Source organism: Lipophrys pholis, assembly GCF_963383615.2.
Source record: "Lipophrys pholis genome assembly, chromosome: 3".
Classification (NCBI taxonomy): Eukaryota; Metazoa; Chordata; class Actinopteri; order Blenniiformes; family Blenniidae; genus Lipophrys; species Lipophrys pholis.
The window spans coordinates 11,916,210-11,941,469 of NC_137627.1; the positions used below are offsets into that span (position 1 = coordinate 11,916,210).

Here is a 25,260-nt window from a genome sequence, read left to right on the forward strand (position 1 = left end):
AATAATGGACTTGTTTTACAGAGAATAGGTAAGAGAAAAAAAGTATTTTCGAGCAAAGAAGTAATTGTAATGTTTCATAATGAGAAATGAGGAACTGAACCAGGAAGTTATTTTCACCCAAGGTACATGATTATTATAGACATGATCAAAGGGCCGAATGTAACTCTACTCTAACACGGAGTTAAATTACTGTCTCTTTCATTATTGTTTAGTCAAGTCAAAATATTGTTAAGTATATTTATTAGCTGTGAGTCCTTGCATCCTTGACCAGGATTCACTTAGAAAAGGATCTCAATAACAATTTTCCTCATTAAATAAAGATTAATCAACATAGTGCGATCAAAAATAAACATAAATGTACCAGACAGTGGAGGGACACTGCTAATGTGGATAAATAGTGAAGGTTACTTCAGTCATTTTAAGGTCAAGAAACCCTCGCTCATCTCACCTTTAAAGAGGACTAATTGTTGAACAATCTGATGTTTCTTCTGAGCTAAATTGATCATACTTTGCTCCATATAAACAATTATCACTGACACTGCTTCTGTTCTTTTCACTGAAGCTCAACAGTTGATTTGCTTTTGCATCCTTCATCAAATGACCTTTCCTCCACATCGATTTTAAACTTCTCGACGATTTAGAGATTTTTATTGATCTTGTTCAAGTAAGCCACTTGTCTCAACTCAAAAAACAACTTTTGCCAATTTAGCAGTGGTGAGAAGTTGTAAAATCAACAGACATTGTTTGAAATGTAGTTCATGGCGACTTTACAGCAGCATAGACTTGCATTTTGATGACATTATACTCATTTCATCCTCCCTGAGGGCCACGTTAAAAGTGGAGGACTATATTCATATGCAGACTTGAATTAGACACGTGTAATATTTAAACTGCAATATTTTAGTATCTGTTTACTTTAAGAAACTTTATGAAAGAAGAGTAAATCTTTTCCCTATAAAATATGCATCACATTAATGAGCTACGATGGGATGCTTTTACATTATTCTAACAGCATTCATTATAACAGCACAAAATAAACTTCATTTTTAACAATTAATTAAAAACAGAATTAGATTTTTCAGCCGATTAATGATGATGCTACTTGAACTGAATGTTGCTCCTTGAGGCGAACAAGCAGGAATCTTGGCCTCCCACCGAGCCCCACTGAATCACTCTGTAATTTGCAGATATCCTCCATCCGGTTCTGGCTCTCACAGACAACAGAGTTTCGATTTTCTGCTTGATAAACACGGATGAATTCAAAATAACTGTGGCATTGTTTACCGATTACAAAGCAAAAACTCTAAAAAGCAACACACACAAAAAATAAAAAGGAGGCAGAAATACAATAAAAAGAGTCTGTGAGTCAGATGTTGAGCAACCGACTCGAAGAGTGTAAAAGTCTAAATCTGCCACATAACAGCATCAGAAATGAATCACCAACTAGAAAAAGTGAGTAAGATGGCGCACATTTGCTTTTGGTGTCCATTACCAGGAAACACTATTATTACTGTGCGTGTGTGTGTTTGCGTGCGTGCGTGCGTGCGTGTGTGTGTGTGTGTGTGTGCATGTCTACGACCTCAGTGGCGCCGGTGGGCTCTTTGATGCAGACAAATGATCGGCGTATGGATCGAATGATCATGTAGGTCACTGTGACAAAAGGTCTGAAGAATCGAACGTGACCCCGTGTTTGATTCATCCCGACTGGAAAGGAGGATTCAATAAGGAGATGAGGAAACAATAGCTGGATTATGTGATTGTTAATTAAATCTATCTGTCCTCATGTAACCCCTTTCAATCCACCACCCCTTCTCTCACCTCCATCTCTACCTCGCGCTCTTCATCAGCGCTGCTGGATTATAATTCGATCAAGATGCAGGAACAAAAGTGCTCATGGTTGATTACGACAGAGGGCGGAGTGGTTCGAGCTCTCGCCCCACAGCGAGAACATCCAACAGTCTGCCTTTGGGCTTTTCTGTGGGAAGTTTGCAGGTTATCCCGGTGCATGCATGGGTTTTCTCCCGGTAGTCAAAAGTTTGGTGCTTTTACAGGTACCGGCCAAATTCCGTCGTACTGATTCACGTAAAAACAAACGGTACCGTGTTTCAGTGCCTAAACGCATCCTTGGTGACTGTGAGGAGAAAAAAGTGGGGGATTTTCCGAGCCGGACTTGAACGCAGCGTTGTACGCACACGAGCATAAATATGTTAAATTGAAAAGTCTTGAGATTTTTATTATTAAAGAAATTAACATTTATTACCACATAAACACAAACAAACATACCGAAAATTGGTACTGTTGAGAACCGGTATCGATTCCCAGGTACCGGTATCGGTTCAAATGTGAGAGGTACCCATGTCTATGTGTTCCTGTTAACTGGTCTCTTTAAATTGCCTATTGATGGCTGACAAGAGACTCCATTCACTTGGATGGATTGAACTGCTGAAGCCACTAAATATGACAACAAAAATGTTAAAAACTATTTTATTTTCCTTTATTTCAATTCAATGTCATCTATGTATTAGTTATTCTTATTCCAAGATCCCAGTTTGGATCAGTATTTTTTGATGAAACACAAATAGATGACCTTGCTGCTGGTGTTTTTCTTCATATTACAAACGGATCCATCCTACACATGAACAGCTTTTCCTCTGTGTTATTACGTCTCTTATATACCTTCATAGAGGTGAGGAGAAGTAAGCAGCCCGTTTCAAGAAGGCAAGGAGGAAGAAGGATTTGTGTTCTAATGTTTCAAGTAAAAAAGGAAAAACAATACCCGACTGAAGTTCAAATACCTGAAAATCCACTGATAAAAGTATCTGGACTTTAACAACATGACGGGAAGGTGAGAGGAGAGCGCGGGATGAAATAAGACAATAAACAGGAACCAGACTTCTGTCTCTGTGCACATTCATCTTCAGGTGTGGGCTTCAATGTACGACAGGGGTCCTGACATCAAAATGGATATTTGAAACGGGCAGAGTCCACAGCCAATCCCCCCAATCTTTTCTCTGTTCATCCACAAACATCTTTATCTGATCACAGCCTCGGCCCCGTCTTCAGCTCCGTGTTATCTCCCGCCTCCCTCTCTCCTCTGCCTCCATTAAGCTTTATCTCCACCTCAGTGTGGATCAACAAGTGCCCTGTCTCCGGGCAAAGCGAAGGATAAAAACTGAAATCTTTGGTAAGAGTCCGTTTCGATGAGCTCCCTTTTTTTCCCCCCCTCACACTTCACAATGTTTGAAAATAACTCCACAAATTCAAATTTCACAGCACTCCGTCACAATCTCTATGTTTGTTCTTTTGCTACGGAAGATAATCTTTTGTAATCCGCACTCTCGTTTCAACAGGCTTTACTCCTTCCCGCACTTTCTAATCCTCTCGTCCTTCTTCCTCCATTTCTTCTTCACCTGCATCTCATCATACAGTCATTGTGTCTCCTCTGTGCCCTTCATGCTTTCTTGTCAGCTTTAATCAGTCACAAACTTATGTGTCTCCAACCCGTCGACGCAGGCTCAGTTACATGCGTTTGCTGAAAATCTGCGAAGTTCCTTTTTTAACTGATCTCCTCATTACATCCCACCTTCATTTCCTTTTTCATTTTAATCACGTCTGTATGTTTTTTTTTGCCCGTTTCCTCCTGAACGCTCTCCACGCCGGCCACCCCGCCCCCCCTGCTTGTTACCGGCTGCTCCAGTGATAAATGCAGTGATGGCAACGCTCTGGCCACTCATTAGGTTTGAACCCAGTTTTAACTATTTCCAACCTTTAAAGCAATTTTTGCTTGATCTGTCGTCTCTTTCTCGGCCCAGGTCCTCCTTTTGAATCACACTTTTATCCTTTCCCTCCTTCTCATCCTCGCTCCCACCAGCTTTCCATTTTCTCCCCGTCATAAAAGGACTAGAGTGACTTGTCGGAAGCCGAACATAAGTCTCTCCTAAATCAACGAAGCCCCGTAAAGTCCCGTAGTCTCCCTTTCAATCTCCCTGTCGGTACTGATATAATTGGCAACCTTTCCTGTCTCATATATGTAACAGCTTTAGCTCTCTTTACATCTCTTCTCTTGTTGTCAACTACATGTGTTTCTGATTGGCTGACGGTGAAGGGAGTGAAGCTTCAGGCCCGATGGAGAAAGAAACGGGGATAAAGGAAATGCAGTACACATGCCGGGAAAGAAGGGTTGAAACCTTCTTCGTTTCTGTTCTGTAAAATCTCATCTTTTAAATCGTGTGCTCATGTGACTGAACTGACTCACAAGCAAAAACACTAAATATAGCGTTTGCCACACCCTGCACATGCCTCACAAGAAGTACTTTTTAACGTCAGGGGAGTGTTGTGGATAATTTGCTTTTGCGGTAACAACGATTTAGTGTTTTTCTGACAATGGCTGCCCCCTTCCTTCTGGAAATTCTGGTTCAGACATTAAATGCCTGAAGTAATCATTAAGAGCGAGCAAAACTTGATGGAGGGGAAGGTTCTTAAAGAAATCCCAGGCCACACACGCCCTGCCAACTACCCAGCAGCTTCGGTGCCTGAGCTGAACTCAATCTTTAGGTAACCGACACTAACAAATCAACACACAGGCGGCTCTCATAGCAGTGATCGCTCTTCTTTATGTCATTGCAGTTTACAGCCACAGGGAGAAGGTCAGCCCTGTGTTTGAAGTGTGTCGAGCCCAGTGACTGTAGTTAATGTACATAAAATCATAATATACATTCATTGTCTCAAATTCTGAACTCTTATGTGATTTAAATGGTCCATTCAGGCATCTCAAACCACTTAACGCAATGGCATTCACCATCGGAGGGAATGCTATGTGTCACAGTGTCGTGTCTACACACACTTTGGCTCGCAGAACTTTAACCATGAGAGTAGAGGATGGCCTGCTCTGCCGCCTGGCTCACAGCTGCCTGAAAGTGAGTCATCCAAAAACAATGATATGAAGATGAAATGTGAGCTGCCGAAACTTAATGTGGAAACTCAAGAACACGTAATAATATCAGCTGTAATAATGCAAAAGCAGGTTTATATTGAACCGAGACACAATCTGAATATGAAACACGTTTTCATAGGACCTTTATCATGTCGCGAGGCCATACTGTCGGTGTGTTCACACAGCTTTAATAAGACAATCTGCCTTTATGAGTGGAGATTTTTTAGTCTACAGTGCATGCGAATGAACACGGGGCAAAAACCTTTACATGAACTGCATGAGCGACCTGCTATATCTGTCAGTCCCGTGTAAAAACATACGTGCACATATGCACGTGTGTGCACATGTGCGCTGGTATGTTTGGGCTCCATATGGTAACCATAGCAAGTCCCTCTCATCACAGCCCGGTGAACATGTGTAGCGGGAGACGCATGGCAGCTGTATTTTCTTTGTGGGTCTAATTATTTCCTAACGACCACTTAGCTCGTCACATTATGGAAAAGGGAGAGTGGGGGACAGCGCACACGTCCAAAAAGAGAAATCTACCGATACAGATGCTCATTTTGCTTTTTTTTGCCTTTCCCCAACACAGTCTTTGACACACGTGCAAACACAAACAGACACAATTACGATGAGGCACAGGGGTGCAAGGAGACTCTGTATACAAACATGTCCAACTAATGTATTAGTCACATTCAAACAAAAGTTTCAATTTTTTTTTTTTCATTTTCTGCTGGGAGACGGATTGATTTTACGAGAAACCACACTGTGGTCCAGTACCTTCCTGTGTGGGGTGGTGTGCTGCGTCATGGCCATGTAGAAGCTGTGAGCTCCTTTAAGTTGTGTTTTCTCCCACAGGGAAGCCAGTCTTTGGACACACTCATCCTTAGTGCACAGTGGGACACCGGACTTATTCTGGAGAGAAAATAAAAAAACAGCAGGAGAACAACCAGTCAAATTAATGCGAAGCAGAGATATAGTTGGGATATGGAATGGAAAAATTAGAGCACGCAGGGAAAAATCTCCCAATGAAGAATATTTCTTTCGATAGACTGAACAACTTCTGCTGTATTCTTAGTTGTGAATTTTTCCATGTTGACAAAAATGAACAAAACATCTTTCAAAATCAGCATATTTTTGATTTAGACTTTAAAAATTTAATTATATGGCTTTTTATATTGTTTCTGTTTTTTGTATGATTTTAGATTGTTTAATGCCTAAAACTACAAACAACTTAATTTATTGTGAGGCATAGGGGTGGGCACTTCAGACAAAAATGAGAAGAAATGTAGGAAAACATAGATGTTCTCTCTAAAATTAATTAATATAATTTCTATTAAAACACAAAGCTTAAGTTGATGTAATGTTTCAGAGAGAAAAAAACAATAAATGTAATGTCAACCAAAAAAATTGCATGATGCAGCATGTTTGGGCGCACCTGTAGATGCAGCAGCATGATGTGAATCCAGAGGTGAGGCTGTCGGCTGGTCAGGTTGAAACTCGACTTGGCGTACAGACAGTAGTGTCCCTTCAAAGGACAAGAGAATGAGAGCTTGGCCACACAGCCTCGATTGGAATCTGTCGCGGGAGCACAGGGAAAAAGAGAAAACTGAAAGACTGTTGTTCTCACATCCATTTCTCAACGCTCTGCCTCGTCTGCATATGGACCTCTGTAGCCTTGGGAACATATTTACAGAGTGATTCATAGCACGCAAGGACGCCGAGTCTCGTCATCTTGAGAAAATGTCATCTTTTTTTTTTTGCACAGTAATTTCCACAATTGTCCAGCTCTCCACTATGATGAAGAAACCAGTAATGGGACGGCTATTTATGTGTATCATATGGAGATCATGCGCTCATCGTCGTCACTGGGGGGATGATGAACATGAAAAGACAAAAGTTTCTTTTGGCAGAAGCTTTTCACCGTATGACAGGCATGTAAAAATGGATTTTATGTGATTCATTTGGGTACATTGGTTACAGATTCTTTCTTTTTATGCACCACAGCTGAATTTCTGCTCTAACGCTTGCTGGCAAAGTCATGTCTCTCATAACAAGCGCTCCTTGCCTCTTATCAGCCATCTGGTCGATACAGAAAAAACTAAACAAAACAAAAAAAAAATCATGGAAGTTTTCTTCATAGATGTGATCAAACAAAGCAGACTAGACGTAGAAAGCATTGTGGGGAGGAATTTCTTAAAGGGGTCATATTATGCAAAATTCACTCTCTAATGGTTTTCCAACAGTAATATGCGTCCCCTTTAAAGGACCCAGCCATCCATCCATCCATCCATCCATCCATCCATCCATCCAGTTCAGCGTAATGGGGCATTGCAGTCAATCCCAGCTGACCAATGGGTGAGGGCAGGGTTCCATCCCAGACAGACAACAACACAGACACATAACACTGGTTAATTTAGGGTGACCAATGAACCTCACATGCATGTGGTTGACTGTGGGAGGAAACCCACACATGCACAGGGAGAACAAGCAAGCTCCAGCCAACCAGTCGCTAAACCAATGACATCTCACCTCTAACCATAAACTGTATATTATATATTAAAATATACAATCCACAAACAGATCAGAGGACCTAAAAATAACACATAAGCTATTTATTTAACTTAGTTACAATATTTAGTTTTACATTATTTCTAATCCTGCTGGCATTTTCATACTATTCATCACTTTGAAAGCGCTCACGCTCCTCGTTTACTCCGGCAACCAATTTCACTGTGTGTATAAGATGACGATACCTTTTATTTCACATGACACAATGAAATGTGTCGTCTGCATTTAACCCACGAGGTGCAGCAGGCAGTTGCTGCGTGGCTCCTATGAGGCATTGCAAGAGTAAGGGTCTTGGTGGGGGGCCCATTGTGGTGACCTGTTTCCATATCGTTTTATCCAATTTAGGGTGACGGGGTGCTGGAGCTCCTCCCAGCAGACTATGAGCAAAGGCAATATAGTTGTAGAATCGGTGAGGGTTACTTCCACGGCTCTCGGCGGTCGCCGAACAACCAGAGACACACCAGAACACTGAAGTCACAAACTTGGCATTCAGTTTGGATCGTTTCTGCAAACGTTTGACTCACGTGAATTAAGAGTCCACATAACAAATCTACATCATCCTGGGTTATGTTAGAAGCATGTTTATTTACATTTTTTTTTTATAATTAATCTATGTTGTGAACATATCATGTGTCATAGTCACTGCAATCATCATCAACAGGATGTGAGCTGATACTGTAGAAGGTTTCCTTACTTATCAAGCAGCTCCTAAAAGATCCTTTTGTTAACTTCTTAAAGGTCAAAGATAATACCACTTGCTTGGCGATGTTTAATCAAGACAAGATAAACTACAGATTATGAGTGTTTCTGTTTGAGTGTGCACTCATGAGCACACTGGTCAGCCTGTGTTATAAACAGCTGTGATGCTGTGTGTGTGTGTGTGTGTGTGTGTGTGTGTGTGTGTGTGTGTATTGATGTGCATGTGTGAGGTTGTATTTAAGTGCCCTCCTGTATAATCATCATCCCCTGAGAAAGAAAGTTAATCACACACGTGAGGTTTGGCCAACGAGTCAATGAATGATGACATTATTCAGCTAAGACTACCTGTGACATCATTTCCTTTCCTCTGAGCCTCGAGGTTGATTCTCATTAAGAGCCTTAATAATATGAGGACAAAAGTAAAACACTAATTATAGGTTCAGGAATTGAGGGTGTGTGTGTTGGGGGGGTTGGGGTGGTAAAACAATATAAAGGCAGAGTAATAACATCCCCTCCCGTCAATCACAGTATCATTGCCTCTTCTAGTGTTTCAAACTATTTTCTGTGTGAGAACTTTGTCTGTTCTGATCATGTTCAACAGAATGGAGGCTCAAATAGTGGGCAAAAAAACCCAATTGGAAGTTAGTCATATAATGTCTGTGATGTAGTGGTTAGTACTCCTGCTTCACAGTGAGAAAAATCCCCAGTTTGAGTCCATTATAAGCAGTTTTTATCTCAACAACAGTAAAGACACACACAATCAAATTCAGTCAAATCAAATTTATCAACTTATAAGACAAAATGTTCCCTTGTTGCTTTCACCAAGCAGTGCCACGAGAAAGAGGTAACCACTGTTACGAGTCCTTGTAACAACCAACCATGTAATAATTTGTCAATATTGTGATAAGATACTTCATCCATTATTGTAATGAACTAATACATGATGGAAAATCCTTTCAAGATGTAACTGCAATCAATAATTTATAAATATAGATGGATTTCTTCAAATTAAAAGCCTTTTCCCCAGGTTTTGTCAAGTTTGCTTTTGAAAAATAGGTATAGGGGATAAAGGGGACAGAACGAGGTCTGAGATGAAGTCAGCTGAAGAGTTCCTTTGGCGTTTAACGAAACTCAAACTTTTATATTTTCTAAGGTTGAAAAGGGGAAAGAACAGTTTATTTGCAACAAACTGAAATAGGTGATAAAGTAATCTAAAAAAAAAATCAGCTAGTCGGCAGTCTGGATCATTTATATGTAACATATTGCGGTTAAGAAACTCTCGTCATTGAAACAGGTCAGGGAAGCTGCTATGTGCAGTTTGCATGTTCAACCTGTCTGGATTTCTCTCAGAATCCAAAGCTTACTAGGTTAATTGAGGTGTGTTGCATCCCGCTCTTTATCGAATGCGAGCAGGGACAGGCTCCAGCTCCCTCAGCCCCACTCCAGTCACAGCAGGTACAAAAGCTTGGATCAAACCTTGATCCAGTTAAAAAGACCGACTCAGTACGAGGAAAGGCGACGACAAGCACCGCAAAGAGACGGCAGTGAAGATTTAATTCAAGTGGAGCAAATCGAATTGAAAATTTTTAAATATACAAAAAAGTTAAGACATGACTGAAAATAAAAGATCACTTCCCCAAATAGGGGGGGACAAAAAGGAGTGGGAGAAATATAAGAATGGATTAGATTAGGTTGAGATGTAGCTGGTTTCTCCTGTCATTGATCCTCCCCATGAACCGCCTGAACTTCAGCTTCTCTGCTGGCATTGCAGCTTTAACGTATCCATGTACGTCCACAGGACTGCTCCCACATATCACATGCTCTTCCTGCATATATGTCACGTATGCATAACACTCATCTGTTTCCCCTCAGATGTAATTATGCTGTACGAATGAAACCAAACATACAGGCCCTGCCCACCTCAAAACAATCCTCGTTTTCTTTACCTTGATTAATTTGTCCATGAACAAATTAGTTCCAGGACAGTTTGCCCCCGAGTGCTCAAATCCTAGACTTTACATCATAGCAGGAACCAGCGGAGATAATCTGTCAATTACATTTGCTGCTTTCTGCAGTTAAGCTTATACATGAACGGCAACAAAATGTCATCTTGGTCAAAACAAGCATGAATGATAAAAACTTGACATGTGTTTTATCTTTTTGAGGCTTTTATTATTATGAGTCGGCAACAATGTGTGGGGCCACACGGTGCTGTAGTGGTTCACAGGGTCAGGTCTTGGCTTCAGGGGCTTTTCTATGTAGGATTTGCATGTTCTTACTGCACATTCCTGTTTTTGTATTCATTATCATGAACCTGAATTTATCCTACATTGTATATCCTGTCATCATTGATGCTTATTAAAACACAAAAATCCAAAGGTCTAAATAGTTTCCATAAACACACTTTTTACCTCAACTTTAATTTCTTGGTTTAAAATGATTGTGCTGCAAGAATTTTGACAATCTGACAGTAAAAGCCGCAGACATGGACGAAAAATCTGCATGCAGTTTAGTTTGCTTTAGGGACAAAATGTTACCAGCTTTACCCTTCAGTCCTGCTCTAATTGATCCAGCATGCTGAACATGACTTCTTTGTTGACTTCTGTTGTATTTTGTAATATTTAAGCCAATTACAAACATTCAATATCGAACAAAGTTTCTGCTGTCTTGCGACTCTTCCTCCACACTGTGTTGTGTAATCTGTAAACCCGGGAGGAGCTCAGCGGGAGAGAAGTCCAGCGGTAAATAAAGGCTACTCTCACTCGTAGCGGATTGTTTATGTGTCAACTCGGGGTCAAATGGCCCCTAAAGGACACCACTTAAAAGGGATTAATAAGGGATGATGGTGATGAAATATTGGCTTTGCATCCCTGTAACTGCACTGACGTCATTTTGAAGAGCCTGTGCCAAATTACAGGAGGGGGTCCCGGCAAAGACGATCCAGAGGAAAATCACACAGACTGCGTCACTGCCGCCGCACACAAGTACACGAGATACATGAGCATGGTGTCTGTTCACGAAATAACATGCAAGAAGAACTAAACATGCACAGATATTCAGCACTAAAGGTTGGAGGAAAAAAAAAAAGTGTGTGTGTGTGTGTGTGTGTGTGTGTGTGTGTGTGTGTGTGTGTGTGTGTGTGTGTGTGTGTGTGTGTGTGTGTGTGTGTGTGTGTGTGAAGAGACGCAGGGAGGTGAAGAGGAGGCGTCTACATACCACTCCATTAATCAAGTCCAGCCACTCTGACAGTCGTCTCCTTCAGGTTCAGCGGGTTAAATAAACCCTGCCTCTGCCTGTTTACTACTACACTACATCACCCAAGTAATATTATATTATTGAATACTGACATCTTAGTCACTCTCACATTACCTTCCATCACACACTGCTCAGGTATGGGGATCTGCTGCGCCATGCCTTTGCAGAACTCCCTGATGGCCGCCATGTTGTCTCGTAGATGGATGAAGAGTCTGTCCCCCTCCTCCTGCGTCTCCTTCTCTACGTCCTTCTCTCCATTCAGACCTCTCTCAGTCTCTTTGAGCGGCTTGTCCAGTGGAATGGGGAGGGGTAGGGGACGGTCACCTGCCACTTTCCTCTCAGGAGGTGATGCGTCTTGGTGGTTCTCGCAGTTTGGATCGGCCAAAGCGGAGGAGACGGTGTTGTCTATACTGAGCTCCACGGCCTCGCCATCCTCCGCTGTGTCGGAGTTGATTGAGCGTGAACGTACAGCATGGAGAGCGAGACTCTTTGACCTGTAAAGACAACGAAATAACAACAGGTGAAGTGCTGTTAAAAGATGGATCGACAATGTACAACACTTTTCCTGAGGAGGCTGGATTTGTTTTGGATTTCAACCAAACTTCCTCATTTCTGTCTGTTATCTATATCTCTATTTTACAGTCCTGCTTCATTGGAGCCCCCACCGCCACCCACCGCCACCCACCGCCATCCACCGCCACCCCACCCCCCACACTGTCCACAAACACATGTGAGCACATCATCTCTTACGAATAAACAAAAGCAGAAGCCTTCTAAGTACAGACAGTTTCATGGGCCTGCTCTAGATTCTTGAAAGTGTCTCATTCGGGTTTCCTGTAACAAACCTAATTATACCGACCCCAGAGCAAGCAAACCCTCATGCTCACCCTTGATCTCTGGCATCCCATTAAAATGGTCCCAAACCCAGGCTGAGAGTCACGTCTTGAGGTAATTCTGAGCAATTTTCCTCTTATGCTGAACTTAGCAATGAAGTTAAACTGCAATGAATGCTAAACACAGAATAAGTCATTGAAATGGAAGATTTTATGTATATTATCAAGCATGTTGGAGACTCTTTATGTTTCAGTCTGCATGTTCTCATTCGTCTCGGACGGAGGCCTCCCAATGCAAACTGAATCAGATCATAAGCATGAACTGAAGACACGACTTGGATAAGGAGCAAAATGTCCTTCAACACATATGAACTAGTTGAGTTGACCTGATCCTGTTTGCTAAATGCCAATTCTTCCAGCAGTAGATTGATCTCTATTGAAAAGAAAAAACTTTTGTAATCCTTGAATTCTCTGGACTTTGTTGTGTATTGTGTCTATGTTGACCACTCGTTGCAAACAGATTAATGAGAGCTTGTCACAAGGTAAAACAAAAACAAACAAACTCAAAATCAAATCAACAACAAATAGTTTTTGGTTACCAAAACATTCAGATTTAAGTTGACAGTAGTCACAAGTTTTTTTTGCTAAGCTCAGCTGGCTTTAATTTTCAGATGGGAAAAAAAAAACGTATAGTCATTTTGTAACAATTAGTTTGAACATAAAACAGCATATATCTGAAGAAAAGAGCATCACAAGAGGATTACAGGCTCAAGCACGTCATTCACTCAACATAGAAATCGTCTTCAAATAGCATTTAACTCTGATTGAATACAATTTACTGCTGAAAAAGAAAATTGCTGTTTTTACCATTTGGGCATTGTTAATGTTTTCGGAAAGGATTCATCATGCCGGCCTCAGTGGCATGACGCGCTGCTACTGAGACCAGTAAATCCAACGTTTCTAACAGAACTAAGTGGAAGCTCATTTCCCTTTTTGTTTAATGGCTTATTGTGTTACTTTTCAACACAGCCTGAAGTGAGGCAGAAGGTCTCAGTTCTAAGACACTGTTTATTCCCCCACTCAAACAATTATTCCTAATGGGTTTCCTTTTGATTGGTCTTTGTTAATTCATTAGGCAGCAATCACAGTTGACAGAGTAATCCAGTTTCCTACATTGACAAGAACGCATGAGACGAAAGACAGAAACCAGAGTTTTCAATTAAACATCAAACTAAATAAAACGACATGACATCCAATTTCTTAAGCATTAACTCAAATTGAGAGCAACAACTTTTATCAGACCGGGTTGTGGCCGGGTGTGAAACTACAACATAAACTAAAACTGTTGACGTTGTAAAAAAAAAACCAACAACAATACAAAGCAAATAATCCTAAAATATCCCAACAGTAAAAAAAAAAAAAAAAAAAAAAACTGCTAACATGATGGAAAACCCTGAAACTGTAGGATTTGTTTATCCAGCCAGGATTGGCTCTGACAATAAAAAGAGATCAACACATATGACATAACCATGAGACGTGGATTCTGGGGCTTCTGTGAATGTAGCCGGTAAAACACTGTGTTTTAACGTAACAATAGACACCGGCAGACGAATAAGTCATCTTAGCCTACTGTGGATTAAAGTACTTCATATGTTAGTGTTTCTAAACTTTTTTCCTCTTGGATCCCCTTCAGACTGACTTCCTCCATTTAAAGGCCGCGGACAACCTGCGTTGCGTAACAATTCTCTGTCTTCATTATTTCTCAGCACGTCTTCAAACTTATTATTGCCATTAGGCATCGTGATGTTGCCAGTGAACTGAGTCCTTTAAATTGAGAAGTAGACTCTCTTTAGATCAGATCTGTTGTTCAACATAGTCCTCAGATGACTCTGTGTCGAGCCATAAACCAAAGTTACAGAGCAACATGGCATTTTATAAAAGTGCTTATTTGCTTCTATCACTTTAAGTGTTAAAAGTTACAGTGCTGGATAAAACATTTCTGGCTCAACTCTATGATTTCAATCAGAAAAAAATGAGAAAAACAGCAAAAGAAAAAATCAATATTAATTCTGTATAAGATGTAAACTTACCAAAATAAAGGACTCTCGGCTCTATTCCTACTGTCAATAAAAAAACAAGGTGGTTTTGTGAGTTCAGTGTTTTTGCAAAGACCGTAACGCTGAGGATGTCAAACTATTTTCAGTTAGCGTCGCTTACTAAGCTATGAACACAAACAAATCCATTTTTTTTCTTAGTTTTTGTGCAAAATCCCACAAGGACATTCAAAAAAAATGTCAACATCTGATAAACTCCTCCTTACAAAACCTGATCTGGACGAATTTTCTTGAGAAATATTAGAGGATTTGACAGCCCTCCACCAAATCATGTGCTCGCCGTCTCATTCTGTTCTTTGTAATAAACCATGTTGTTTTCAATAAACAGACACAGAATGATGTCTTCTTGACTGATGGCCTCGCATAAAATCTTCCTGGCAACGCAGTGACAGCGATAACAGCCCGTCCTTCATAAAAAATAAGTAATATAATACTATCCAGTCGGATTAAGGGAGCTGCTCAGCAGCCTCATGTTAATGTTACATACTAACTGACCTGTTGAATCTCATCTCGCGTCTCTCCTCCCTGACAGCTTGACTCAAGCTGAACCGTCGCTGGGGAACTGAGGACTCCTCCTTCACCTCCACCTCCTCCTCCTCCTCCTCCTCCTCCTCCTCCTCCTCTTCTTCTTCCTCGCCGGCCTCCCCCAGTTTCTCCTCGAAGGCCTGGATCTTCAACTGCAGCCGCTGCTCCGATAGCCCTCCTCTTCCCGCTCCGCCACCGGAGAGGGACGCATGGTGAGACGGGCACGTACCGTCCAACCTTCAACACAAACACACGGAGACAGGCGGGATTTCAGGAGTGTGAGATCGAGCTGATGGGACGCATTTTCTTCGGTCTTCCCCTCTCACCTCCCACGTCCCATCAGTTTTGTTGATGACCGTCTCTCACCCACCTCCCATGACCTCCACCTCTCTCTTCCCTTTTTTCTCCCATAAAAGGCCTTCAGATATTCCAACTTGTTTGATGGAAGAAGACGTCTACACGCCCTATTGTTGTTGTTTTTTGTGCGTGTCCTCACCCCCTCCTGCTCCTTCACTAATAAACCAGCATGTCTCTCCCAATCCCTCGCTCCCTCTATCTTTCCTCCAGAGGACCTCAAGCAAAGCCTCTGGAAGCCTCCCAGTGTTGCACACACTGTTCTTATTTGAGAGGGCTTTGCGTGTGATTCCCACACTGCAGCCAGATGAATCCTCGTCAACTTATGAACATTAACACGCAAATGCATGCACGCAGTGCCCTGACGTGACATCCTTTATGCAGCACTTTTCATGGTTCCCACCAATTAAAAACAACATGTGACAGAAGTTACTGGGGGACAGAATCAGACATTAGAAATGTAAAAAGTGTTTCAGTGGTCTACAGTGCATCCGGAAAGTATTTACAGCGTTTCACTTTTTCCCCCCCCACTTTGTTATGTTACAGTCTTATTCCAAAATGGATTGAATTCATTTGTTCCCCCTCAAAATTCTACACACAACACCCCATAATGACAACTTGAAAAAACTTGAGATTTTTGCAGATTTAATAAAAAAAAAATAAGAAGAAGAAATCACATGTACGCAAGTATTCACAGCCTTTGCTCGGTACTTTGTTGATGCACCTTTGGCAGCAGTTACAGCCTCAAGTCTTTCCGAATATGATGCCACAAGCTTGGCACACCTGTCTTTGGGCAGTTTGGCCCATTCCTCTTTGCAGCTCCTCTCAAGCTCCATCAGGTTGGATGGGAAGTGTCTGTTCACAGCCATTTTCAAATCTCCCCAGAGATGTTCAATCTGATTAAATTCTGTGCTCAGGACATTCACAGAGTTGTCCTGAAGCCTCCTTTGATATCTTGGCTGTGTGCTTTGGGTCGTTGTCCTGCTGGAAGATGAACTGTCGCCCCAGTCTGAGGTCAAGAGCGCTCTGGTGCAAGTTTTTACCCAGGACGTCGCTGTACGTTGCTGCATTCATCTTTCCCTCTATCCTGACTCGTCTCCCAGTTCCTGCCACTGGGAAAACATCCCCGCAGCATGATGCTGCCACCACCATGCTTCGCTGTAGGGGTGGTATTGGCCTGCTGTTGAGCCGTGCCTGGTTTCTTTCTCTGTGACGCCTGGCATTCACACCAAACAGTTCAATCGTTGTCACATCAGACCAGAGAGTTCTGTTTCTCATGGTCTGAGAGTCCTTCAGGTGTCTTTTGGCGAACTCCAGGTGGGCTGCCATGTGCCTTTTACTAAGGAGTGCCTTCCGCCTGGCCACTCTACCATACAGGCCTGATTGGTGGTTTGCTGCAGAGAGGTGGCCCTTCTTGAAGGTTCTCCTCCCTCCATCCTCTCTCCCTTTGACTTCTTGGTTTGTGCTGACATGCGCCGTCAACTGTGGGACCTTATGCAGATGGGTATGTGCCTTTCCAAATCATGTCCAATCATCTGAATTTACCACAGGTGGACTCCGACGAAGCTGCAGAAACATCTCAAGGATGATCAGTGGAAACAGGAAGCACCTGAGCTCAATTTTGACCTTCGTGGTGAAGGCCGTGAAGACTTATGTACATGTGATTTTTCAGTTTATAATTTTTAATACATTTGCAAAAATCTCCCAAGACGTTTTTCAGGCTGTCATTATGAGCTGCTGTGTGTGGAATTTTGAGGAAAAACATGATTTTAATCCATTTTAGAATAATGTATAAACGTGTGGATTCAAGATGTGTATCCTCTTGAATTTGAGTAACTTTAAAAACTAACGATTAATCTCTATTGAAACGAAAGAGCAACATTTTAGAGTTTATTCCTTGACTCTATGTCTCCAACAAACCTTTTTAAAACAAGGGAAACTCTTTCACTGCACCTTTCAACACTTAATGTAGAGATTTAACAATAAAAGGAAGACGATTAGGAAAGAAGAAACCACAAAATTGAGCAACTTCCTTTCCTGGAGCAGTGGCTGCTTCCTCTTTACAGACGTTACGTGAAGATGTGGAGTTTCTTCCATTGTTTAAATGTGATCTTGACACGTCCCGCCTCCTCGAGCACAGAACTGTGACGCCTGTCTCACTTCAATCTCGTAAATGTTGACAGAAATGAGAAATGACCATTCAAGCTGAGGTCAATTCGGAAAGCCTCACATGTGCATCTCATTTAGAAGTGCATATGGAAGTGGCATGGATCTGATTTGGAAAGGAGGAGAAAAATAAAGTTCTGTGCTGTTCAGACTGTCAAAAATAATCAGATATGCGTCATATCGGAGCAAAAAAGTCAGATTTGGGCCACTTTCGCCTGCTATATGTCGCCAGAGACACTGATAATCTATCCGTATTGATCTCCTTGTCGCTCGTGGGTTTTCCAAAGTTATACAAACAGTGTTTATATCTTTCCTGTCAGCCAGTGTTAATGTTATCGTTGCTGACCTGCAGTGGGTGGCAGTTTTCTCCTCCAGCCGCCGCCCCAGCAGCCTGGCTATAGCTGTGAACGAGTTGCTCATCCTGTAAATGTCTTTCCCACAGCCGCCCAGTAGAGTTGGGTAGCGGTCAGTCAGGGCTCTGATCTCCAGCAGCAGGGTGTGGTGGAAGCTGTGCTCCATGCTGCCCAGAAGGGACACCAAGTACACCAGTGAGCCATGAGCGTGAGTCTGCGGGAGAGAGGTACATTTAGATTGTGATAATTGCTTTCAGATACACGAACACACTTCTTCATGCTTTCTATAGTGGCTATGGGGTGAGAGGGTTAACCACTGAACTACTATGCCGTGTTGGTGTACAACAAAGGGAAAAAAAAAAGGTTATACTCTGAGAGAGTCTGTCCAGTTACTTCCTGTTTGCAGGGGTTGCTACAGCAAGTCATCACAACCTGTCCTATAAAACTACCTAGTTTATAGCACAATTTATTGACACTAAGAATACATGCACTCTGTTGCATTTTAGCCACCACAGAATTTTTTTGTGCAAAACAAAATAAAAAAATAAAAGGAATCAACATCTTTTGTTGATCGTTTTGTTGATCGTGGAACATGCCGGTGTGAAAGTGAAGAAAATCAAAGCTGAGTGGGAACCCGTCTCTTCTCATCTTCCCAACCAGCATCACAAGTGTGAACACTGTCAGAGTGCAACAGAAATGGGAATAGTGACCCGTTATGACGAGGTTTGGAAGTACTCTATGTTTGTGAATTGTTATGATTTATTTATTTTTTTAATCAAACCAACACATATTAGTTCTGCACTTCCAGGCACTTTTGAGAGTTTGGTGTAACTTCTTTTGTTTCTAAATCATGACAAACAATAATAAATTCAAACACATACAGTTGGCTCTGAGCAGACTTACAAAATATAAACTTTTTTATTTCATTTTTTTCCTTCATTGTTGTTTCTTCACTCCACTGACTATGTGAAAACACCCACATTTCATCATTTTCTACTTTTGGTATAAACCGAACCCAACGCATATACAATCTGCTTGCTGCTGACACTGAGGGATATAAACAATGTTACACAAATGACAGCTCAGGACTTTCTTTTATATGCACAGGTGTTTCAAATCATAATTTACGTCTGTTTAAACATATCCCTGAATTTCATCACAGCTTAAACTGCAAGATTTAATTCTAAACCTTTTTTTTTTTTTTGAGGAGAACATTTGAAAGTGGTATAAACTTGTCAAAGGAGAAATCACAGAGACAAACATGAACTATGATGACATGATTCAGTAACTGCCCTCTGGCTCTGTTTGAGGGCAAATCCAAAGCTAAAACATCCCCATCTGGGTAGACCACAAGAAAAGGTAGATTTTATTCTACACTACTGAAAACTGATCATGTAATGAGAGCAGTCTCTTTCCTCTTGCAGCTGAGACGGGCCGATGGAGGGGCAGAAGGATAGATGGAGGCTCAAACACACCTTGTAACAAGAGAGGAATGCAGTCATTGCATAGTTCAGGCATGTTTCACCACCACTTTGGAGGATCCTAAATTTAAACGGGGCTCGTAAAGTGACCAGAAAAGGCATAAGCTGACTTTATACTGTAAGAACATGCCAAGGAGGTATTTAGACCGGACCAGGAAGAGTGCTCGTAATGCAACACAACTCCGGCTTAATCGCCACCATTTCTGGATAATATTTAAAAACTATTATAGCATAATCATGAGTGCAAGTGGGATATTTCACAGTGATACTATTATAAGCTGCCAGGTCATAAATTATTGTTTAATCACTTGGCAAAAAAAACAACAACTCAGCCTTGATTTAGAGCCCGAAATGCTAAAATGCATTAAAAGAAAACTAAACTGTTCGATAAAATTCTGCCAAAAATGATGAGGGAACTGTTTGTAACTATGCGTTTTTACGCCTTCAGCCAAAAGTGCCAATCTGGAGAAGAGTGATACATACATGAGGACACAAATCACTTTTCTTCCTCTCTCATTTGAGCATAAACACACACATAAACATCCTCTGTGAAATACACACCTTGGCTCATTCATTTTCTCTGTTTGCCATTATCATAAATCCAGCAGCAGTGGGAGTCGGTTTCCTCTGAAAGCTGTGTTGGTGCACAAAGTAAAGAAAGCAAAGCAAGAAAAACATTGTGCCGCTCTGGTGACAAGCCAAATCCTTCCTCTGCTCAATAACCATTTCATTCTCCACACTCAATTTCTTCCCTTCTTGCTCTGTCACTTAAGTTTCCTCTGGTTTTCCAACACGACACTGATAACTGTGCTTTCCTTGGCGCTCCAGTCTGGCACATACATGGACTTTACTAATGAGGTAAATTAGTACTTTATAGGTACTTTTTACTAATATGTATTTTTTTTAATAATACTATACTTTTTTCACTTTAATTGGCACTTCTTTAACTTGTTGTTGAACTCTTTAACTGTTTTCAACTACAAATTCTTAAAGGTTTTTCAAACTATGAGGCCTTAAACTTTTTTAAACTACCAGTTGTTCAACTTTTTTTAAACTTCTTCTTCAGCTTCTTCAGCATTACAGTGCAGCTTTTTATCCAGCTCCAGCAATCCCACTTGCAAATTTTCCCGTTATAACACGTTCTACTGAGAGTCCCGAAAGTCTTCTAATAGCCATGCACATACAGTGGCTTGCAAAAAGTATTCATACCCCTTAAACTATTCCCCATTTTGTCAGATTACAAATGTAAATGCATGTTATTGGGATTTTATGTCATAGAAAAACACAATATGGCACATAATTGTGAAGTGGAAGAGAAACATGTGGTTTTTAAAATGTAAAAAAAAAAAAAAGTGTGGCACAACATTTACACAACAACTGCCTCAACTATAATACAGTAGGACATTTCTTCACTTGAAACCATACAAACAAGGTCAGGGTGCAGAGTCTCAGTGGCGTTTGTAAAATTAGCGCACACATTTACTGGTGTTTAGTTAAGTTAGGCCAATAACACTCTTGGAAGGCTTGTGTGGATTGTTGTCTCTCATTAATACTGCCTTTAAACCCAATGCTCAACGCCTCTGCTCTAATGCTTCATATCAAATGATCAGATATGGCTTCACCATATCAAAATATATCTGCTCAATGCGAGAAGTTTATACCCACAAAGCACAATTTCTATCTTAAAGAAATACAGCGAGTTTATACGAGCACTGCTCTCACCGCACAGCGCAGTCAAAAAAAGTCTGAATATTTATACTTGGAAAAAATATTGGCAGAAAATAAAAAATGAAACTACCAGGGGGTATATTTACCAAAGGGCTTATTAGTGTGCAGGGTATAGTGTTTATTAATGGGTTATATATTCAAATTTGACAAGCGAAAGGTCCAGAAACTAAATATAGAGCAACTTTCTTCAAGAGGTAAAGGGATCCAGAGAAAGTTGTGCAATCTAGTGTGTGTCGGGCACAAACACAAACCCAGAGGAGGCAGCCCTCTCCACTGCCATCACCAGGAGGCCTCTGCTGGGGCATTTCCCAGAAAGCATGGGTTATTTTCCAAATGGTTCCAGTGTGAAGAAAGACAGGACACCAAACTCTGAAACACTCTGTATGTGTGAGTCTGTGTGCGTGCTGAAGCTGGGCTGGCAGGTTATTTGACAAGAAGATTGAGAACGAAGCGTTGCCGTGGAGAAACAGAAAGCTTCATTGTGGTTTTTGGGGGGGGGGGGGGGGGGGGATCCTTTATCTACAGACAGCCATGATGTATTTTCCCTCGTTGCAAATTTCCCTCAAATTGTTGTTAAACTACCTTAAATGGACCCAGAGGACACGAGAGCGTGGGAGCCCTCACCTGTCACTTCTGTCCCTCTGAATGCGCATGCACACATTGATCACAACTTAGTGACTTTACAGTGCAGGTTTCTGTGTGTTACATTAAAAATAAAAATTTTATCCTGACGAACATAACGATTTGAATTACTTTCAGATGGGAAGGACGTGTAATACAAACAGAACAGTTGTAAATAAGCCAAATGAACATAGTGATGTTAAGCAGATAAAGAGTTTGAAAAATATGCTCATGTATTCGATTATTGGATTTCAAAGAAGACCAGGGATCTGTTTTCCTTTTACAAATTAAAAAAAAAGAAAGAAGAAAAAGCTCTGCTGGCTGTAGTAAACAACTACGTCTGCAATAGGATTGACAGTCGCAGCATTAAATATATGGTATATGTTGTGGTAACTGGTCCCCGACTTGGGCCAGATGAGTCTAAGACAGTAGCTCAATTTTATATAAAACTATCAAGAGGGTCAGAAGGTGCCCACACTCAAAATCCATGGTCTTAAATATGATTTCTTCCAAGGCAAAAAGCTCCTGATATCCCATTTGTTCCTCCCAGTATGCATTGATTGTCCTGGTGACCAATACTTTGGGAAATGTCCACTCCTCTGTGGTTGCTCACGTCCACCAGTTCTTGACTCCAGTATCTTCTGGACCTTCTATCAAGTATTTTTTTTAAACTCAGCAGAAATTCAGCTCAAAACACCATATCGGGCACCTTGATTCTCTCTAAGCATCTAATTTAGGCCATCGTACCCTCCAGCAACCCCGTCTCAAGGCCAGTCTATGGCTGGACTTCCTATAACACAATGAACAGCAGCACCTGCTGGATGATTTTCCTGTTTAAATGCAATGATTGGTCCAAAAAGTGCAATTTCTCACCAAGTCCAACATTTACCACAATATTCTAATCAGATTCAATAGATAGAATAAAATTATAGGACGTGTTAGGTCTGGTCTGCTGATGAAATAGCTTCAATCACTGAGAGAAGAAATATGAGTGACAAGAAGGGGTTGTAGGATCCTCTTTTCTACCGAGAGAGGAAGAAACTATCGTCTGTACAGGCTTTATCAGGAGCCAGCCCAACCATTACGAAAGGCAAATCATTTCAAACTGCGATCACTAGGATGGCACCATTGATTTATGAGTACATCAGCTACAAGCAACGAAACTCTCATCCGGTTTTTCTGAATCACAAGTAGTAATTCTGCGTATAAGAGCCAATCCATCTGCAGCCACGCCACCGAGCAGCTTGCTCTATGTCTTATATGCCGCCAGCTCCAGTGAGTTAGCAGAGGTCAACCTGTGCCAAAATCTGCTCTCGTAAACGTTAACTGAAAACAATGCTCTTTTTTTTTCCTTTAGCAGAATTTCAGACTCTGATGACTCATGGAGAATTCAGCATTTCTTGTTGTTCATTAGAGAAACTTCTTTTGTAAATTAATGCCCATCGTACAAGTGAGTTAAAAACTTTGCGGAACAACAGACATAAGAGTGTGCAGCCCAATTGTTCTCCAGCCATTAAAATAATAACTCCTGCCTGTTTCAGTGTGAGCAATAAAGCCCGGTGCTGGTCCACCTGCAAAAGCTTTACTTCCATGAAATGCTGTGTTTGTTCATCCATTGACATTTCAGGGAGCTCACTGTAGCATCCAAGGCACTAAAATGCACTCTAACTTAAGGAGAACTGCCCCCTCTTGTTCTCATAGGGTTGTTTCTTGTGTCTGGTCACATTTCTCAGAGTTAATTTGTTTGCTAAATGGCAAATGAGCATTTTCGTGCCAGAACCGGAAGAACATGCACAGTTATTCATCGATCAATAAGATTAAAAGGATTAAGAAGTGAGATGATTCAAAGTATAAACTTTGTGAAAAAGCTGCAGTAAAGGAAAGTATTTTCAGGTCTGATTTAAATGAGCTGTTTGAGCAGACCTCAGCGATTTAAGATGTTTGTTCCACAGGTGCAAAGCGGAATAAGTGAATGCTGCTTCACCTTGTTCGGTTCTGGTCCTGGGAACACTGAGTCAACTAGTCTCAGGAGGACCCGAGAGGTCTGGATGCTTTATAACAAGCAAGTTACTCCAGTGTTTATTTTGGTCGGAGGCCAATTTGTTCTTTGTAGACGAGGAGCAAGATTTTAAACTCTATCCTCTGACCCACAGGAAGCCAGTAAAGTGATTTCAGGACCGGTGTGATCTGATCCAGTTTCCTTCTGGGTTTTTTTTCTGTTTTTTTTTCCTAGTGTTGGTTAAGGACTCTGGCAGGAGCTGCAGCCGAATATTTGACTTGTTTTTTGGTTTCAACCTGTTAATAAACAATTAGAATCATCTTTTGATGAAAATTAAATGGGTTTTTTTCTTGGTCTTGCTTGTACAAAAAAAACCTTGATACTATGTTTTTCAGGTGAAAATAGGTTGACAATAGACTGTTAACATTTAGTTCTGAGTCAATTACATCACTATTTTTGGCTTTGTTTATAGCTTCAATATATTCGCGTCAAGGTGAACAGTAATTTAACTCAGTATATGAACCCATGACATTAACCAATGCTCAGCTGTGTGGCCCTGAACTTCTGTCGGTAAAGCTTTACCTCGCTGATGACGCCCACAGCACTATGGATTTTGGCCACGTGACCCAGGAAAGCTGGAGAATGCTGCCCGACGATCCTCAGCGCCGGGAGGAAGTTGACCAACGACGAAGGGCTCGCCTGCGACACGTCCACCAGTGCACCCAATAGGGCCTCGGTCAAAGACTGGTCCGCCAGGTAGCTGACCAACACATTCACCTGAGGGCTCAACATCTGCACGGATAGAGGGAGAGAGAGAGAGAGAGAGAGAGAGAGAGAGAGAGAGAGAGAGAGAATGAAAATGCAACGAAAACTGCTACTGAGTCACTCTTTTTCGAATAACGATTGTAATATCAAAATACTTTGTGAATCAGAAATAACTCCAAGTCCACTTGCGTAACACCAAGTTTCCATGTGAGTGTCATATTAAATGTCTCCAGTGCGGCAGGCATCATTTCGAGTAAGCGAACACCAGCATGCAAACCATGTGGTACGTGCTGTGACGAGCGCAGTTACGATCACAGCATAACTATTTTGTGGCGTCTGTGCGGGGGGGCGCCGATTAGAATAACTCCAGATGGCTGCTTTTGTTTCTCCACTGACTGTTTTACCACCATGTGCTGTGTGCGCTGGCGTGTGGTACTTCCCCGCTCCCCCTCATGTAGAAACATCAGCGGCTCTGCTCGAAAAAGACGCAGGAATCAGGGGAATTCTTGCTGGGAAATGTGCGTTTCAAAGCAATCCCTCAGAACTATCTTTGTCCCCGACAGTTTCGCGGCCGTTCGCCTCGTCACAGGTTGAAATTGCAAAAAAGCGCTGCTGAAGTTTGACTGATGTTTTAAAAAGCCACACGCGTGTTTTACTGTGTGGCCGTGCCAATGCTTAATAAAAACACACTGAGGTCTTATAACTCACTTATGTAAGTCACCAAAAGGCGACTATTTGAATTAACCGCACTTTACGAAAGCGCACAAAGGCGCACACAACATAGTAATAAATAGAAACATCACGAACACTCACAAGCGGATGTTGCTCGGCAACCACTTGAATTAGTCTGATTAGGTGTTGCT

The 25,260-nt window shown here is 41.5% G+C and overlaps 1 protein-coding gene across 1 annotated transcript in view; it reads right to left on the reverse strand.

Moving 5' to 3' along the window:
• The window catches only part of LOC308107378 (ventricular zone-expressed PH domain-containing protein-like), a gene marked incomplete at its 5' end in the record, with an annotated part of 42,106 nt that extends 17,682 nt beyond the window's left edge, over nt 1-24,424 (reverse strand). Inside the window, 9 exons of the mRNA XM_080459699.1 lie at nt 5,714-5,848; nt 6,372-6,511; nt 11,573-11,952; nt 12,160-12,172; nt 15,043-15,167; nt 16,068-16,139; nt 16,252-16,500; nt 17,797-18,017; nt 24,215-24,424. Of these exons, the coding sequence (XP_080315825.1) occupies nt 5,714-5,848; nt 6,372-6,511; nt 11,573-11,952; nt 12,160-12,172; nt 15,043-15,167; nt 16,068-16,139; nt 16,252-16,500; nt 17,797-18,017; nt 24,215-24,424 (1,545 nt within the window). The remainder of the gene's footprint in view (nt 1-5,713; nt 5,849-6,371; nt 6,512-11,572; nt 11,953-12,159; nt 12,173-15,042; nt 15,168-16,067; nt 16,140-16,251; nt 16,501-17,796; nt 18,018-24,214) is intronic.
• Between the last annotated feature and the right edge of the window lie 836 nt (nt 24,425-25,260).